Source organism: Podarcis bocagei (genome assembly GCF_964188305.1).
Source record: "Podarcis bocagei genome assembly, chromosome: 2".
NCBI lineage: Eukaryota > Metazoa > Chordata > Lepidosauria > Squamata > Lacertidae > Podarcis > Podarcis bocagei.
In genome coordinates, this window is record NC_138126.1 from 90,183,389 (window position 1) to 90,201,633 (window position 18,245).

The following is an 18,245-nucleotide window of genomic DNA, read 5'->3' on the forward strand; positions in this document are numbered from 1 at the left end:
AGCGTTGTTTATTCCTTTGGCGTATGAGCCTCTTGGGGCATAAGGTTGAGGCTAAAAACACATTCATAATGGATGAGTCTTTTAAATCCAGTAAAAGATCCTAAAGTTCTTGGGAATGTGCATAGGAATACAGGTGAGTGCTGGGTTCAGATGCACAACTTGTAAAGGTAAACATAAAGGACCCCTGGACAGTTAAGTCCATTCAAAGGCGACTATAGGGTTGTGGTGCTCTTCTCGCTTTTCAGGCCGAGGGAGCCGGTGTTCGTCCACAGACAGCTTTCTGGGTCATGTGGCCAGCATGACTAAACCGCTTCTGGCGCAATGGAACACCATGATGGAAACCAGAGCGCATGGAAACACCATTTACCTTCCTGCCACAGTGGTACCTATTTATCTACTTGCACTGGCTTGCTTTCAAACTGCTAGGTTGGCAGGAGTTGGGACAGAGCAACAGGAGCTCACCCCGTTGTGGGGATTAGAAATGCTGACCTTTGGATTGGCAAGTCCAAGAGGCCCAGTTGTTTAGACCACAGCGCCACCCGCTTCCTTGTAGTACCCTCTGCTTGCCCCCTGTTCCCATTAGACCTTTGCTGCCACCAGGCAGAAGCCATGTAAGCACTGCCACCTCACCCCACCCTGTGTCAACAAGTTACTGCCCTTCTAATGTCTTTCTTCCTTCCCATATATAGTACAGTGCTACCCCGCAAGACGAATGCCTTGCAAGACGGAAAACCCGCAAGACGAAAGGGTTTTCTGTTTTGGAGGCGCTTCGCAAGACGAATTTCCCTATGGGCTTGCATCGCAAGACGAAAGCCCATAGGGAAATGCTGGCGGTCGGGAGCAAAGACTTTCGCCCACAGCCGGCCTTCAGAAGAGGACCTCTTCTGAAGGCCAGCGAAGGGCAAAAGTCTTTGCTCCCCCCCCCGCCTGCCTTCCCCCCGCGTCCCTGGCGATTTTAAAATGCTGGTGGGCGGGAGCGAAGCGTTCGCTGCCGACCCCAAGCATTTTAAAATCTCCCTGTGTCCCGGGGAGATTTTAAAATGCTGGGGATCGGCAGCGAACGCTTCGCTCCTGACCCCCAGCATTTTAAAATCTCCCCCTGTCCCGGGGAGATTTTAAAATGCTGGGGGTCGGCAGCGAACGCTCCCGACCCCCAGCATTTTAAAATCTCCCCGGGAAGCGCTCCCGCTGCCCCTGGACCTCTTTTGAAGCAAGCGGCTGCGGGGAGATCGCTTCTCTCCGCAGCCGCTTGCTTCAAAAGAGGTCCGGGGGCAGCGGGAGCGCTTCCCGCTGCCCCCGGACCTCTTTTGAAGCAAGGGGCGGTGGGGAGAAGTGATCTCCCCGTGCTGCGAAGCCGGGCGGGGGGGGTGGGAACACCTGCCCCAGCCACCCCGCTTCGGAACGCTGCTCCGAAGCGGGGTGGGGGGGCGGAGCACCTGCCCCAGCCGCCGGGCTTCGTAGCGCTGCTGCGAAGCCGGGCGGGGGGGGTGGGAACACCTGCCCCAGCCACCCCGCTTCGGAACGCTGCTCCGAAGCGGGGGGGGGCGGGAGCACCTGCCCCAGCCGCCGGGCTTCGTAGCGCTGCTGCGAAGCCGGGCGGGGGGTGGGAACACCTGCCCCAGCCACCCCGCTTCGGAACGCTGCTCCGAAGCGGGGTGGGGGGGGGCGGGAGCACCTGCCCCAGCCGCCGGGCTTCGTAGCGCTGCTGCGAAGCCGGGCGGGGGGTGGGAACACCTTCTGAACGCTCCCGACCCCCAGCATTTTAAAATCTCCCCGGGAAGCGCTCCCGCTGCCCCCGGACCTCTTTTGAAGCAAGCGGCTGCGGGGAGATCGCTTCTCTCCGCAGCCGCTTGCTTCAAAAGAGGTCCGGGGGCAGCGGGAGCGCTTCCCGCTGCCCCCGGACCTCTTTTGAAGCAAGGGGCGGTGGGGAGAAGCGATCTCCCCGTGCTGCGAAGCCGGGTGGGGGGGTGGGAACACCTGCCCCAGCCACCCCGCTTCGGAACGCTGCTCCGCTGTCCGGGGTGATTTTAAAATCCTCCGCTGTCCGGGGCGATTTTAAAATGCCGCCCGCCAGCATTTTAAGATTGCCCGGACAGCGGAGAAGTCCTCCGCTGTCCCAGGGTTTTTTAAAATGCTGGGGGTGAGAAGAAAAGCCCTTGTCCCCCCCCCCCCCAGCCTTCAGATGAGGTCCGGGGACAGACTGTCCCCGGACCTGGTCTGAAGGCGGTTTCCCTAGGAACGCATTAATTGATTTTCAATGCATTCCTATGGGAAACCGTGCATCGCAAGACGAAAAAACTGCAAGACGAAGAGACTTGCGGAACGAATTAATTTCGTCTTGCGAGGCACCACTGTATGTACTTTGGTACTGAAAAAGTAGAATTGTGTGATTCCACAATGCAAGCGTGATGCAGCAGGCACAAACAGAAGAGAGTCAAAGCCTCTTGGGAGTCTTGATGTCCTGAGCACAAGAGGACAAACAGCTGGTAGTTTAATTCTCTATTGAGAAAATAAAAAACTACAGCCCAGCCCTCTCCACATCCTCCAACTCTGGCTAGTGCCTCGTGGAAGGCACAAAACCATATAAATAGCTCCCCCTTTCCCCTGGATGAAGCTCTGGCGCCACTACCTCTTCCAGCCACTACAGGGAGCCCTGCTAGTCCTTGACATTTGAGTGGCAGCATCGACCATACTGACTCCGCAATCTGCCGTGCAAAGGCAGGTGGATGCTCAGTGGTTACAGCACCTGCATTTTAAGCAGAAGGTCCCAGGTTCGATCTCAAGCACCTGCAGGAATTAGATGGACAAGACTCCCTGCTTGAAACCCTGGAGAGCCACTGCCAGCCAACGTAGACGAACTTGATGGACTCTTGGTAATTCTGTGTAAAGGCAGCAGCTTCATCTGTTCCCAGTTTCTCATCTCTGGGCAGCTGCCACTCCAGATACATTCAAAGAAAATACTTGAGCATGAGAAAATTAAACATGCATGTTTATTGAGCATAGAAGCTGGAGTCAACAGGGAGCTGGGGAGATATCAGCCAACAATGGCCACTTTGCAGCAGCGGGCAGCAGTCCAGTCAATTCTGGCACACTGGCAGTGGCAGGCAGTATCAGCACGGATATCCCAGGAACCACAAGCCATTCCACAGGCACATCCAGTGGCCAGGTACCCTGGGAGTGGAAGAGAGAAGTTAGAGAAACAGGCAGGGGAGCACTTTAATCCACCTGATCAGACACCATCACAGTTGAGGTGCAAGTGCTCAGTGTGGGATTTGCAGTCAAATATAACTATCAAGCTTCAGGGGTTAAGACCACAAAATTGCATTCCCAGACTCAGGTCACACCCGCGAACCTCCGGTGAAAAAGAAAGTGAAACTTCCTTTGTTTACTCTCTTCCACAATGTGAAGCCAACCAGGCAACATATCTAGGCACTTTTTTTGTATTTTGTAACCTAAGAATTTTCTGCCTGTGCCTTTCCAACTGCTGCATGAAATAGTTCATGAATAAGACCTTTGGAGTTTGTAAGTAAAACATGTAAGTGGACTAAACAGGAAATTAGAAGGTCTATATTCCTAACACTTCAATGTTGCTGCACATTTTGTGTCTTTTAAACTCTGCTAGGGCTCTCTTACTGGAGCGTGTTTAGCCCTGCACTTTGGATCTAGGGATCATTTATTAATTACCTCACATCTTTTATTAATTAACCCACATGGGTGATCTATATTTATCTCCCACCCAACATATGGCACTGCAGTGCTAATAATCCAGCTAAGCAACCCAACCAGCTTCCCCCAGCTATGAGCTTATATTTTATACTCATGTCTACAGAGTTCCATGGAAATGAGTTCTCTTCTTGCTCCCTTGGCCTCAGTCTTTCTGCTCTAGATTTTCTCCCAGTCTGTTCTCTCTCAGCAAGATGTCTCACCTGAAGGGCAGAAAGCATCAGCACCAGGTGCAGATGTGCTTGTGCAAGTCAGCTGAGCCTTCGCGAGGATTGAGGACACTGCAAGAAGAGACAGGAGGATCAGAGTTACACAGAATCAAATAGAAAACTTGGTTAATTGTGCAATTTAGACAGTGACAGGAAACAGAGGCTTCATTCTGAGGCTATGTACACACCATACATTTAATGCATATTTGCCCATAAGAGAATCCTTGGGTTTGTTAAGAGTGCTGGGAACTGTAGCTCTGTGAGATGTAAACTATAAGTCCCAGGATTCTCTGGGATGGGGAATGTGATTTAAATGTATGGTATGGGTATATAGCACAAAACGGAAATCTCACTCAAGCTTCTGTGAGTTATGCCTCTCCAGGCCACAAAAATCTCATTTTGCTGTGGAATTATCTCTGACAAAGAGCCGACATTCTCCCTCTTTTTAAGTTCAGAACAGAGCTTCTCTCAGAGTGCTGGTAGTTGCATAGGTGCTTTTCTCTCTGTCTGTGTGCCTCTGCAGTTCATGGGTGGTAAACTGGTTTACCTAGGAGAGTCACTGGAAAGTTGGATGGAGGTGGATCCTTGCTTTTGCTCCCCTAGCTAAAGCTGCACTTCTAACACCATTAACTTGGGAGTTGGTCCCATTGGATTTACTTCTAAATAGAGAATTTACTTCCTAGTGGTTAGGATTGCACTGTAAGGTGCTGAGTTTCCCAATTCAAAATGGTATTGTTCTTTAAAAAACAAAGCTGCAACCTTAACTCCATTCACCTTGGGAGTAAACACAACTGAATTCAATATAACTAACTTCTGAGTAGACATGTTTAGTCTTAACTGTAAGCTGCCCAATTAAAAATGGTGGTGTTCTAGTTCCTTCACAGAGCTACCATGTCTAGAGTGGTTTAACAATCAATCCCTCTTCCCAGCAACAGTTTGGTGATCAAACAGCCCACAGTTCCCATATCTTGGATGCAGACCTAGAAGAAACTGGGAATCATAGAATGACAATAGGGCCCAGAGTTTCTAGCATCATAAAGGGCATTCAGATCCAAATACCTTTGGAATCGACTGCTGCCTGGACCTTCTCATTAATCAGACTCTCGATAATACATGTCTGAGCACTTGCGTACTTTGCAGGAATCAATGCAGCAAAGAACAGGAATATGGCGAATGTCATCATGCTGTTGCAGAACATCCTGCAGAGATTAAAAAGTGCAGCCGCCTTGTCAGGAATCGCAGAATCCAGAGGGCAAGGATTACAAGTAGAAATAGAATCATAAGAAGACACAGGAGCAATATATTTGTTTGGACCAACTGAAGATCCCAGTTTGAGGCCATGAGGCCTTTTTTCATATTACAAAGGCCACAAGGGCAGAAGCCTCACTGTAGCCAATCACATACAGGAAATATGAGACCTCCAGGATTCTTGGTGCTTCCAAAGATTGGAAGGTAGGGGCACTGCTTGTCTTGTCTTTATTAGGACTTCCTGTGCCTGTCCTCTGTGCTCGGTGGGCTGCAATATGGTGGGCTCTGTCAGCAAACTGTCTGATGACTGAAAGGTAGGTTTCCTTTAAAAAAAAGCTCAACATCTAGAGTCATTGCATCATAGAATTATAGAGTTGGAAGGGACTACCACAACAATCATCTATTTAGTTAAACCCCCTGCAATGCTGGAATCTTTTGTTCAGTGTTGTATATAGCTAGTGTGAGATGAGGTAGAAACCCACCTTCCCACCTTAAGATACCAGTTGGCAGTTTGGAGTGCTCTGTAATGTGCTCTTGATGCAAAAATGGCAAGGGTGCCGTACTTTTCTTCAGCTGCCTGGTACAACTTCCTGGAGAAGACAGGCGTAGTCACACTGTAATTCATGCACTAATAGCCTCCAGACTGCACCTATTGAAGCAGTGAGATTGCTCCTAAATGGAGTCTGAAAACTTCCATTGGTTTGTATTGCTGCTGCTGGGTTGTTGTCTGTGGTTAGGTGGATAGAGGCTATTATGAAGAGGTGGTTTAACTTTCAAGTTTCACAGAACCCTCCTCAAGCACTCTCTGTCTCTGACTCTGTCTCTGGGAGATATATATATATGGGGAAAGCAGAGGGGAAAGTGGGTGGGTGGGAAGATGGAAAGATGTTGCTGGTAGAGAACAAGGGAGGAATTCATGGTGAGCTCCAGCACTTCTTTTTCTAGAAAAAGAGCACTGTGGATCATCATCACCATCATGAGAATACTACTACTACTACTACTACTACTACTACTACTACTACTGCTACTACTACTAATAATAATAATAATTCTATGCCACCCATCTTACAGGGTTGCCCCACCTACTCTGGGTGGCTGCCAACAGAAAATTAAAAACACAATAAACATCAAACATTAAAAACTTCCCTCAGTTCTGAGTAAAAATGCTTAGTATCGCCAGGTAGGGCTATTCAGTCTTTACCCAGTTACCTGGGAGTAAGCTCCATTTAAAACAGTGGGACTTACATCTGAGTAGACAATGTAAGGCTTCATTTACAATAAAGGAATAAACACTCCCTTTGTTTCCCAAGAAATGGCTGGCTGGCAGCTTCATCTGGTGCAGGTATTTTATTTTCCGTATAAATAGGATTCTGTTTTTGCTCCTACACACACACACCACATTTCATTGTTCTCCAAAACATGGAGGGGAGGAAAAAGAAAAACCAGGACATTCTGTGATCAAATCAGAAATTGGGAACGCTTCTATAATTCTGGGACTGTCTCTGGAAAATCGGGACACTTGGAAGGTATGCAATTGGAATCTGCAGCAGAGTCAAAAGATATTTCATTCAGTGCTCTCAAAATGTAACCTCTACTGAGGATTCAATAGGAAATTCATTGATTGGGTCCACAAGAGATAAGCTATTAATCAATCAGTCATTTATGTGCAAGAGTTAACAATATATATTATAAAGCATTAATGTTTGACAAGCTTCTGTTGAGAGCCTTACTTAGACTATGTACTCAGAAAATACAAAATCCCACCTACCATACATAATACCTAGTCAGATACCCTTACCTTGTCAGAAAGCGCATACCTTCAAAAACATGAATTTCTTTCAAGAAGTTTCATTCACTGAGCAAACTGCTCCCCTTTAAATACAGCTGAGCTGCAAAATCTCTAATCCAATTGGTTTACCTTTTCAAAACATTTTACACCCCCTCGCCCCCAGGTGCTGTCCAGAACACCACCTTGCACAATGTTCTCACAACGTTTCCTTGTTTAGCTCACAAAGCAAAGGTCAAAGAGACAGAGCATGCTTTTTGTCCAAAACTCTTGGTTGTGAAACTACCGCAATAAAGGAATATGGCAACTAGCCATGGAATTAGGACATTCCAGGGGTTTCCCCCTGGACCTACCACTCTTGCGATCCAGCATAAAAATAGAGCCTTGCTACTCAATCTGCAAACAACAGGAGCACTGTTCTTCTATGCAAAACAGCAAAGGTGGTACAAACAGCTTCCAGGAAACCAGCTTTTGAAGAAAGTTCTTAGTGTTTACAAAGGTGTTTTACAGGAAGGTAGAGGCTGAACATGGGACACACGGAGGTATTTGAAAGGGTGGGAAGTGCATTGTGGTCACCTATGTATTTATATGTTCAACTTTTGGAGATTTTGCTCAACAGCTTTGCTGGATTTTCACTTTTTGAAATATGGCAACCCTAAACGAACCGAACAAAACTCAGCCCAGCTACAATAGCGAAAAACCAGTCAAATTGTCATGATTCTGCCAAGAGTACAATCAAATCAAATCAGTGACATTGAGAGGTATTGAGGACCGCTCCAGACCGGTGCAGATTTTTGTGGGTGTATTCTGCAACATGTCATAGACACACAAATAGTGAATTAGTGGTGGATTTATACTGCTTATTCTGCAATGCTTCCCCAATGTCATTCTTACAAAAGCTGAAGCTGCCAGAGACAAAAGACCATCTTGGCTGTCCCTTAATACAGACCCAGGTCACTGAGCCTGAACTTCCACCGCCACCAGGAACCACCATTGGCAGAATTGGCAGCAACAGCAGCTGATATTTTCTATGCTTATGATATTATTTTATTATCTGGCTAATTATGCTGTTTTAAATATACATTTTATATTTGACTTCCTTTAGTAAAGTTTTCTTTTGAAATGCTTAAGATTTTGTTTTAGCTGACTTTGCTGTGTTAAATGTGCATCCTTTCAGATAATAAGTCGTACCTTGGAAGCTGAATGGAATCCGTTCCGGAAGTCCGTTTGACTTCCAAAACGTTCAGAAACCAAGGCGCAGCTTCTGATTGGCTGCAGGAAGCTGGGGAAACTCAGCCAGATGGGCAGGGTATAAACATATCAACAACAACAACAACAACAACAACAACAACAACAACAATTTATTATTTGTACCCCACCCATCTGGCTGGGTTTCCCCAGCTTCCTGCAGCCAATCAGAAGCCGCGCCTTGGTTTCTGAATGTTTTGGAAGTCAAATGGACTATTATTTTTTTTTCCCCTTTAAGACTCGTGAACTTGTCACACCAGGAAGTAGAAGAAGATGGATTTCTGACATCTCTCAACAGCTGCCACTCCAGATACATTAAAAAAAAAGACTAATCCAAAAGAATGTTCATAAAATCATAGAAGCGAGTTTATTGAGCATAGAAGCTGGAGGAGTCAACAGGGAGCTGGGGAGATATCAGCCAACAATGGCCACTTTGCAGCACCGAGCAGAAGTCCAGTCAATGTTGGCACACTGGCAGTGACAGGCAGCATCACCACGTATATCCCAGGAACCACAACCCATTCCACAGGCACATCCAGTGGCCAGGTACCCTGGGAGCAGAAAAGAGAAGTTAGAGAAACAGGCAGCGGAGCACTTTTATCCCCATGATGCGGAGGATATCCACCTGATCAGACACCATCACAGCTGAGATGCAAGGCCTTGGTGCTGCTGTGCTAATGCCACAGTTTTAGACACCCAACCAATTTCCCTCAGCCATGACCTTGGATTTTATACGCATGACCAAACAAAGCAAGCAGAGATCCATAGGGATGTATTTAGCTGCTACCCACAGAGTAAGTCATTTTCCCGTCCTCCATGTCCCTGCTCCTAATACCCTCCCAGTCTCTGCTCTTCTCCGAAAATATGTCTTACCTGAAGGACAGTAGGCATTAGCACCATGAGAAAATGCGGTTGTGCAAATCAGCCGTCTCTTTGCCAGAATTGAGTGCACTGTAAATAAAGACAGGAGGATTAGGGTTCTACTGCATGCCATCATTGCTCAAATAGAAAAGCTTTCTTTGTTCTTGCTGCTATTTAGATAGCTACAAGCAACATACTATTCATTCTGAGGCTGTATACACCCCATACATTTGAAGTATATTCCCTGCCCTCCAAGAGAAAGCTTGTATGCTTGACCCCATAGCTAAAAAATCAGCCTGCTCCCTCAAACATGCAAGATTGATTTCCATATTGCATTTGTCACATGAATCTCTCTGAATTGCTTGTGCATGCTACAGTATATATCAGTAGCTCCTGAAGATGCAAAATATTTCACACAATCGAGAACTGTTCAGTTCACAGCTCTTAAGGAATTCTCAGGGCAAGAGAAAAGTTATGACAGGCATCTCCTAGTCTGAAAACTTATTTTCAACCCTCTTGGTTCTTGGTTGCTCCTTGTTAACAAAATTACTAATCATTTTTGTGTCTGTCTACACAAAGATTGGGAGCAGAAATGAGTGTCTCCCCAGATTTCTCCATCTGAGCCACAAGAAAACAAGGCTAAACATTAGCGTTGCCACTTTCTCTTCCCTTGATTTAAAGCAAATTAAAATTAAATTATGTGCCACTTCAGCTGTAAAGCAAACAATTAACATTTCTGTTTCCCCTACATCACCATTGTGTGTTTTACAACTGCAAGAAAAACAACAATTTGCCAACCAATTTTCAAAATTAGTACAATGTGTTCAGTTTTGCATTTTAAACTCACTTAAATCAGAGCATCAACTGTTATTTCTGTATTGGACTCTTAACTATGCATTACAGAAAATGCCAGCTATCCTAACATAAATTCTTTTCTTTTTTTAAATACTTTTTTATTGGAATATTTACAACATAACATAAACTCCCCACCCCAATACACAATCCACCCTCATTAAATGTGAACATAACATACAGTGAGCATAACAATACAAACAATGAAATAAAAGACTTCCTTTATCCTGTATCTGGCCTTCTTATTTATTTCTTATAAACTGTTTCTTTTATGAATAATTATTAAGATTTTTCTAATTATAACTTAAATATCCACAAAGTCTCCTGCTGACATTAATCGAAACAAGTCCAGGTATGTATTTTAGGGCACTGTTTTGTGAAGTATTCTCTGCATTTTCCCCATGCTTTTTGAAACTCTTGTCTAGTGTGATCTCTAATTAGAGATCACAATTAGAGCTAACATAAATTCTTTAATGCAGCAGAATAACAAAAAACAACAACAACTCTGAATTGCAGCATCTCCAGACACTTTCCAATGAGAAATCAGATCTATGAATCAAACAAGATCCCCAGTTGAAGCTAACTTTACCAAACTGGAGTGAATTTAATCTAGGAAAAATTGAAGGATTATTCTGCTATGGGTAATGGGTTTATGGTTCATGCCCCTTTTTACCTTACAGTGAGTAAAACTTCGGTGATACAATAATCTCCAAATGAAGCATTCAACATTATTATTAGAAGCAGACAATTTGGAAGAACCTGGGAATCTTAGAATGACAATAGGGAACAGATTTTCAAGCATCATAAAGAGGCCTTGGATCCAAATACCTTTGGAATCAATTGCTGCCTGGATCTTCCCATTAATCAGAGTATCGATAACACATGACTGAGGACTTGCATATTTTGCAGGAATCACCACAGCAAAGATCAGGAATATGGTGAATTTCATCATGCTGGTGAAGAATTTCCTGTACAGATTTAAAAAAATAAAATCCAGCTATTGCATACTTTGCCATGTCACAAATGGTAAAATTTGGAGGAAAAGCATGAGGAAGTAGAATCATAGAGTTGGAAGGGACCCTGATGATCATCTAGTCCAGCCCCCTGCAATACAAGAATATGCAGTCATCCCATACGGGGATCGAACCTGCAACCTTGGGATTATCAGCATCATAATCTAACCAGAAAGTAAGAGTTGAGTCATAAGAAGACATAAAGGTAAAGGGACTCCTGACTGTTAGGTCCAGTCGCGGACAACTCTGGGTTTGCGGCGCTCATCTTGCTTTACTGGCCGAGGGGGCTGGCGTACAGCTTCCGGGTCATGTGGCCAGCATGACTAAGCCGCTTCTGGCGAAACCAGAGCAGCGCATAGAAACGCCGTTTACCTTCCTGCCGGAGTGGTAGCTATTTATCTACTTGCACTTCGTGCTTTCGAACTGCTAGGTTGGCAGGAGCAGGGACCGAGCAACAGGAGCTCCATCGCGGGGATTCGAACCGCCAACCTTCTGATTGGCAAACCCTAGGCTCTGTGGTTTAACCCACAGCGCCACCCGCGTAGGAACAATGTATTTATTGGAACCAACTGAAGATACCAGTAGGGGGTCATGAGGCCTATTACTTTTTATATTACAGATGCCACATGGGTACTGCATTGTTCCCCATAAAGGAAATGTAAGGCCCCCTGGATTCTTGGTGCCACTGCAGAGAGAATTCCCACTGTTCCCTTTTTCACTTCTGCTTCCAGTCAAGGGAGGGTGGGAGGTACTGCTGTCTGGTTTAGGACTTCCTGTGCCTGTTCTCTGTCCTTGGTAGGCTGCAATACTCACCCTGACATTTTCCAGTGCTGGTGCTAAGCTCGCTGAGGCTGAGCACTGTCAGAGAATCTGTTTGGGGATTTCCTTTAGGTGCGTTTCTTTTCATGCAGGACACACAGTGTCAGCAAACCTGCACCAATGACACGGTCACTAGAAGACATCTAAGATTATAAGTCATCATCACTATTTCCATTTATGCCATGAGTCTCTCCGAGTCACTTGAGCAAGATTGAGCTTCTTTTTGAAATGTTGCACTGGGGAGAGGTGGAGAATTGCACAAATCTGACCCATGGCTGAAAACCTGAACTACCTGGTGGCTGTAAGCAACTGAACGGAACTTCATCCAGATAAGACAGAAGTACTGTTGGTCATGGATGGGTATATAGCTAATGTGGTACTGAAAGTTACTAAGAGACGTCTATTGTCCTCACAGAGCCACAATGACTAGGGTTGCCTGCAAAGACGGGTTGATTCTTACACCACTCTAGGAACTGTGGTCCTGGGAGAAATAGGGATATCCTAAAAACTCTCAGCACCCTTAACTACAACTCCCAGAATTGTTTGGAGGAAGCAATAGCTGTTTAAAGGGATATCATCGTACTTTAAATATATGGTATAAATGTGGCCTGAACCTCCCAGCCAATACTACAGATAGCATATGCTGATACATCTGGGGCAAACTACATGTTACATGTCAACGTGTGAAAGACAGGATCAAGGTTTTCATTTTCTATATACAGAAAAATATAGGGCTTTCAGCACACAACCTCCATGCCGAAGGGCATATGAAACTTTCCCCCTCACTGGCTGTTTTAACTCTCATTTCTATCCCAGTGGAATTCCAGAAGTGTATTTCCCAGGATAAATGGGCATCTGGGATCAGGAAGGGAGAAAGGAAGATGGAGGGCTTTTTGCGTGTTATGTGTAGTTTGTCCTTCAGAAAAGTAAAAACACCTTGGAGAAGGAGGGAATCAATTAACTTGCAGAAGGTGGTGATCAATCCCATGGTATAGCTTAATTATTATCTATAATCACCACCAGGTTGGTTTTTTTTTTTTTTTTTAAAAAGTTAATTGAAACTAAGGTCCTTGAAGTGCAATTAAGATGACATTCCTAACCCAACCCAATTTGAATCTGCAGCAGAGTCAAAAGAAACCGCTATAAATACCAATGCAGATACTTCCCTCAGCCTTCTCAAAACATTGTCTCTACTGAGGGTTTAATTGGTAATTAATTAATTAATTAATTAATTAAGTCTATTAGAGGTAAGCTGTTAATCAGATCAATCATTTATGAGTGAGAATTATCAATATATATCTTAAGACATTAATGTACAGGATCAATCTGTTGATAGCCTTACTTGGAATATGAATCCTGGAAGATATAAAAGCCTGCCTACTGTTATTTTTCACCATTACTTTGTCAAAAGCCACGTACCTTCAAAAGCACAATTTTCTTTCCAGAAGTTTCATTCACCAACCAAACTACCCCCGCTTTAAGTACAGTTTTGCGAACACGCCCACCTGACTGGTTTCACCTTTCAAAACATTTTACTCCTCTGCCCCAAAGGTGCACATATACAACCTGTCCACAATAGGGACACCCCCTAGAACACCCCGCTGTACAATGTTATCACAATATTTCCTGGTTAGTGTTAGGGGTTGGGGCATCCTTATTGCTGAAAGCTTTTAGTGATATAAATCTACTTCAAACATTTTTTTATGCAAAACAGCAAAAACTGTGCAAACAGCTTCCACTTCTCAGCTGTCCATTTACAGTGGTGTTTTACAATAGGGTGGAGGCTGAACACCAGACACATTGAAGTGTACCTGTAGATATTTGAAAAGGGTGGCATGTGCACTATGGTGTATTTATTTATCATAAATATCCTGGAGACATACAAAGGAAAACAGTAAAACTGTTTTTATAGTCAATGAAATCAACCCATCAATAGATCAAATCCAACCCTAAGATAGACACAAATTAAATATCTGAACAACCATTCCAACAAATCTAAGCCCAGCTACAAAGATAAAAACCAGTCAGATGGTCGTGTTTCTGGAAAGAGTAATAAAATCAGTGACATTTAGATATATTGGGGGTCCCTACAGACTGGTGGGAGTCTTTTTACAGGCGTCTTTTGTGGCACGTCATTGACAAAATATTATTGTCTTAGTGGTGGATTTATACTGGATTGTCCATGCTTCGTTCCACTTTATTAGTTGTGCAAAGCTTCCCAGTGTTATTGCATTATTGCCGCCTCGAGAGGCAACTGCACAGCACAAGCAGGGCTGACGGCTCCCCAGCTGCATCCTGGGACCTGAGCCATGTACAGAAGGGAGTTCTGGCTAGGATGGAGTGTCCACCTCTGATTGCACACCCTTCCTTTTAAAACTTTACTGCTACCAGGTGAAAGGATTTAATTTCCTACAAGGCTACTGTTATGTACTGAGTTGAATAGGATCCAAAATGCAGCAGTCTGATTGGTCCTAGAACAATAGGATTCAGAATGAAGCAGTCTGATTGGTCCTAGAACAATGCAGCAGTATGATTGGTCTGCAGGAGCCACCCAATCCAGCTCTAGATGGAAGTGAATCCACAACCTGATTGGCCTACAGGAGAATTCCGGAATTAGCCAATCACGTGCAGCCCATTGTGTAAATAGTGTATATAAAGCAGATACTTTGGGGAAACTTTCATTCCTCCTCACCACTATGAGCTGAATAAAGAGCATGAAATCCACTCTCGACTCTGAGTATATTTCACTGGCCTAAAACCACCCCTGGGTCTCCCCCAAGGAGCTCCAAGGTGGTGGGGAACTGGACTTTTAGATGTGGGTGCTGAATCAATGGAGACCCCCAAATTTTAAGATTAAAGGTTTAAAGTTTACTAAAAAGATTTTTTTAAAATAATTGTTTTGAAGAAGGTTAAACATAGGAATGGTCGACAGCATACACAACTTTCCTCCCATGGCAGCAAAAGGTACAGTCAAATAAACACAGTTCACTTTCCACCTCTCTAGTTGCAAACAGATATGTAGCTTAGTAGAGCATGAGACTCTAAATTTCAGGGTCATAGGGACGAGCCTGAAGTTGGGCAAGTGGAATGCAAAGTCAGGGATCATAGCTCTCTGAGAGTTAAGTTCTCACCTTCAGGATTCTGTGCCAGCAAGGTAAGTGTCTCTCACCTGTTCCTTTGGTCTGTGGTCCAGCAAAGCGCAGGGTTGATCTTTGAGATCCCTGAGGAGCAAAGAGGAGGTCCTGTTGGAGCTGTGAGCTGACTAACCATTGAAAAGTAAAGTTTCATGCTAACTAATAGGGCTTCCTGAGAGAGTGAATAATGTAATGCCTAAGTTTTTTAAACTATTGTCATTCCTGGTAGCTTACCATTGTGTTTACTGAAATAGATTTGAAGTATTGGGGGGGCATGCTTAATTATGGGAAGGCCACATCTTTCTCTCTGTAGTTCCTGAATAATAAGTGTACTTCAAAAAAGATTTCATTGTCTATGTGGCGTCTGGTTCCTGCTTACAGGAGGGTGATAATTAATGTTTGCTGGTGAACACAAAGATTAGATACAATGATATTTTTGCAACTCTTAGGAGCAGGATGTTTATACTAAGGTCTAGTGACTTTCTGTCTGATCTACTGTAATGCGTTTTTCTTGCGGCTGCCATTGAAGATGGTCCAGAGGTTGCACTTATGTACAATGTGTCTACTGAATTGGTAAGTGAGGCAGCCTGTGGAATCATGTGTCACCAGTCCTGAAAGCACTGGATTGGCTGCTAGTGAGATAACAAACCCAATTCAAGATGTTCCCACCAGCACATAAAGCCTGAAATGGCTTGGGACCCAAATACCTAAAATTGTGCCTTCTGAACATCAAGCACCTCCAGACTCTATGATCTGAGTTGGCACTAACTCGTGACACATAACAGGGCCTTTGCAATCAATGGTTGTTCCCCATTTGTGGAATGACATATGCCTCCATCATTCTTTCAGGAGTTCACATTTCATGTCTGCAGAATACTGTTCCTTGCGACCCTCAGATCATTAAGCAAAATAATGTTTTTAGAATGTTTTTAACTGAACTGCTTTTAGATTTTTTAAAACTGCTTTTAGAATATTTTAGCTATTTTAGAATACTTTTTAAAAATGTGGATGTGTGTGCCACCTTGGGCTGTTTGTGGAGTAAAGGCAAGATATAAATTCAACAAATAAATGTAAGCTGTAAAAGGCACTCTTTGCTGTTGAGGATACCTGTGGTTTGAAAATGATGGATCAAGAGCACCCCCTAGCTACAAAAGCACAGGATGCTGGAGCCCTCCGGCCTCCTTCCCAAAGCTGAGTGGGCTTTAGGAAGGTGGCGGGCAGGTTCTTGGACCTCATCAGAACATTGTGCCTCCCTAAGCTGGGCAGAAGCTTCCTGGGATTTGGGAAGGAGGCATCAGTTTTCCTATAATTTGATATTGCTGGATAGTTTTGATGAACTGCAAAAACATTTTTAGTTTGCTTTCTCTTGCCACCCTGGAACTTTTCTTTATTAGTGTCACTTTGTTTTGTACGATTCCTTGCAAATGAAGGAAAACAACTTTTCTGCTTGTATATGTTGATAATATAATTTTGGTTACTGAGGACAAACAGGATTGTACAAAAATAAGATTGGGTGCAGGCCTGGCCAGAACATAGGCATCCTGATTGTGACAAAGGTGACCTGTGTGCTTGCTTGCTTGCTTGCTTAACAGCTGTTGGGAACTTCAAGGTCCCTGCTCTCCCTTCTTATGGTCTTTGTATTGGACCTGGAGACTCCAACAGAGAGCATTCCATGTCAAGAAGGTGGGCAAGTGGGCACCCTATCAAATGACAGGGCAGGAGTTACACACAGCAGGGCCTTTTCACTAGTGGCGCCCATTGTATGCCTCACTCTTCCAATACCTGCTCTCTTTTGGCCTGTATTTTGGAGCTTTATCATTTAGGAAGACTTTGGAAGAACTGGTTGACGAGTCTTATGAGTTGCTGACGTATGAGTGGATTTTATTTGCTGCTAATCTGTGCTTCTGGTGCACCAGGGTTTACACCAACGTAATAGAGTTGGCCAGAATGCTAGAAGGGATACAATTTACGAGCTTTCTCTATTAACTGCACAGCAGGGGATGTTCAGTCAACAGTGCAAAGGCTGAGCTGAAGCATTCCCTGCTGGTTACCTGCTTTCAGCAATAGGGGTCGCTGTTTGGTAGTACCCGATTGGTTAGCTGTCAGATTCTAGAGCTCCCTATTGGTGGCTCTTAGGTAATTCACAAAATACAGAGTCCATTCATAAAACACAGTGTTCACTCATAAAGCAGTAACATAAATATACATTGCTACATATTGGGTGTATATTTCAGCAGTTGAACGTACAAGTTTATGGCCATGCCTGTAGTGTAGTGCTTATGCGACTGTGAATAAAAGGTGGCTGGGCTCATTGTCTTGGGGTTTTGGGGGGAAGAGTTTACAAAACTGATTTCCAATAAGTGCCCTCCCTTTATTTCCATAACAAGTCCTTGAGTCTGTACTCTGAATGGTGACACCAGGGACCTAGAAGGTGCATGGCTTGTCAGTCCAACCCCTGCACAGTCTCATCAGGGCTGACCTTAAGGCAATTGGAGCAATTGGGCCAAATTGGGGCCCCATGGGCCACTCCCAAGGGGGCCCCTGCACCAGGGCAATCTAGATGGATTTTATTTATATCTATAAGATTTTGCAGATGAACTGGGGCCCTACAAAAAATTAGACCCCACTAGCTAGCCCTAAGTCTAATAGTTGCTGGGCCTGAGTTGCCCTGCCCTTGCACGAAGTCTTGAGTTTACAATTTTGGGAGAGGGGAGACTGCGGCACTGGGGAGCAGGCAGGCTGGCGAGGCCCCCTAGATTTAGAGGCCTGAGTTGTCCTGCCCTCACATAAAGTATTGGGTTTGCAATTTTGGGAGAGGGGAGACTGGCACTGGGGAGTGGGCAGGCTGGTGAGGCCCCCTAGATTTAGAGGCCCTAGGCTTCAGCCTACTTAACCTATACATAAATCCGGCACTGGATTTGGCACAGTGAAGAGTATTCTCAGCCCTCTTGCTATTTCAACAGCTACATTCAAAGTAAGCTGCCTTTCTATTAAGGGTTTCCCTTGAAGTCTGGAAGGTTTCCAGAACAATTGGTCTTTAATCATTTCTTCATATATGTTGCCAAAAACACAAGTAGCACTCAATGCACATAATGCAGTTGCATATTGATCTAGTCTCCTGGTAACTGAACCCTCAAAGGGAATATGTACTGTTCAGCAATCACATTTATAGGGGAATTAAAGTGCTCATCCCGAAGTACTTCATACGGATTTGCATCCTGTGCCACAGCAGGAAGGGAGGATAGATTAATACTGTACAGTGGTACCTTAGGTTAAGTACTTAATTCGTTCCGGAGGTCCGTTCCTAACCTGAAACTGTTCTTAACCTGAAGCACCACTTTAGCTAATGGGG

At 44.6% G+C, this 18,245-nt stretch overlaps 1 protein-coding gene and 1 long non-coding RNA gene across 3 annotated transcripts; both read right to left on the minus strand.

Moving 5' to 3' along the window:
- Positions 1-2,972: 2,972 nt before the first annotated feature.
- On the minus strand, positions 2,973-7,049 carry RETN (resistin). Of its 2 annotated transcripts, XM_081185789.1 has the most exons (5): positions 6,979-7,010; positions 5,663-5,770; positions 4,992-5,131; positions 3,927-4,004; positions 2,973-3,171 (listed from the first exon to the last, which is right to left on the minus strand). In XM_081185789.1, exons 1-5 carry the CDS (start codon positions 6,993-6,995, stop codon positions 3,035-3,037), a joined length of 480 nt encoding a protein of 159 aa, XP_081041915.1. In that variant the 5' UTR covers positions 6,996-7,010; the 3' UTR covers positions 2,973-3,034. The 2 variants fall into 2 exon arrangements, with proteins under 2 accessions (XP_081041915.1, XP_081041916.1); XM_081185790.1 differs by lacking the exon at positions 5,663-5,770 and having other exon boundaries at positions 6,979-7,049.
- A 1,663-nt stretch (positions 7,050-8,712) lies between these two features.
- Positions 8,713-13,407, minus strand: LOC308582563. The gene is made up of 3 exons (XR_014005739.1): positions 13,179-13,407; positions 9,088-9,165; positions 8,713-8,765 (listed from the first exon to the last, which is right to left on the minus strand). It is a non-coding gene; the product is annotated as an uncharacterized lncRNA (long non-coding RNA).
- Positions 13,408-18,245: the final 4,838 nt, after the last annotated feature.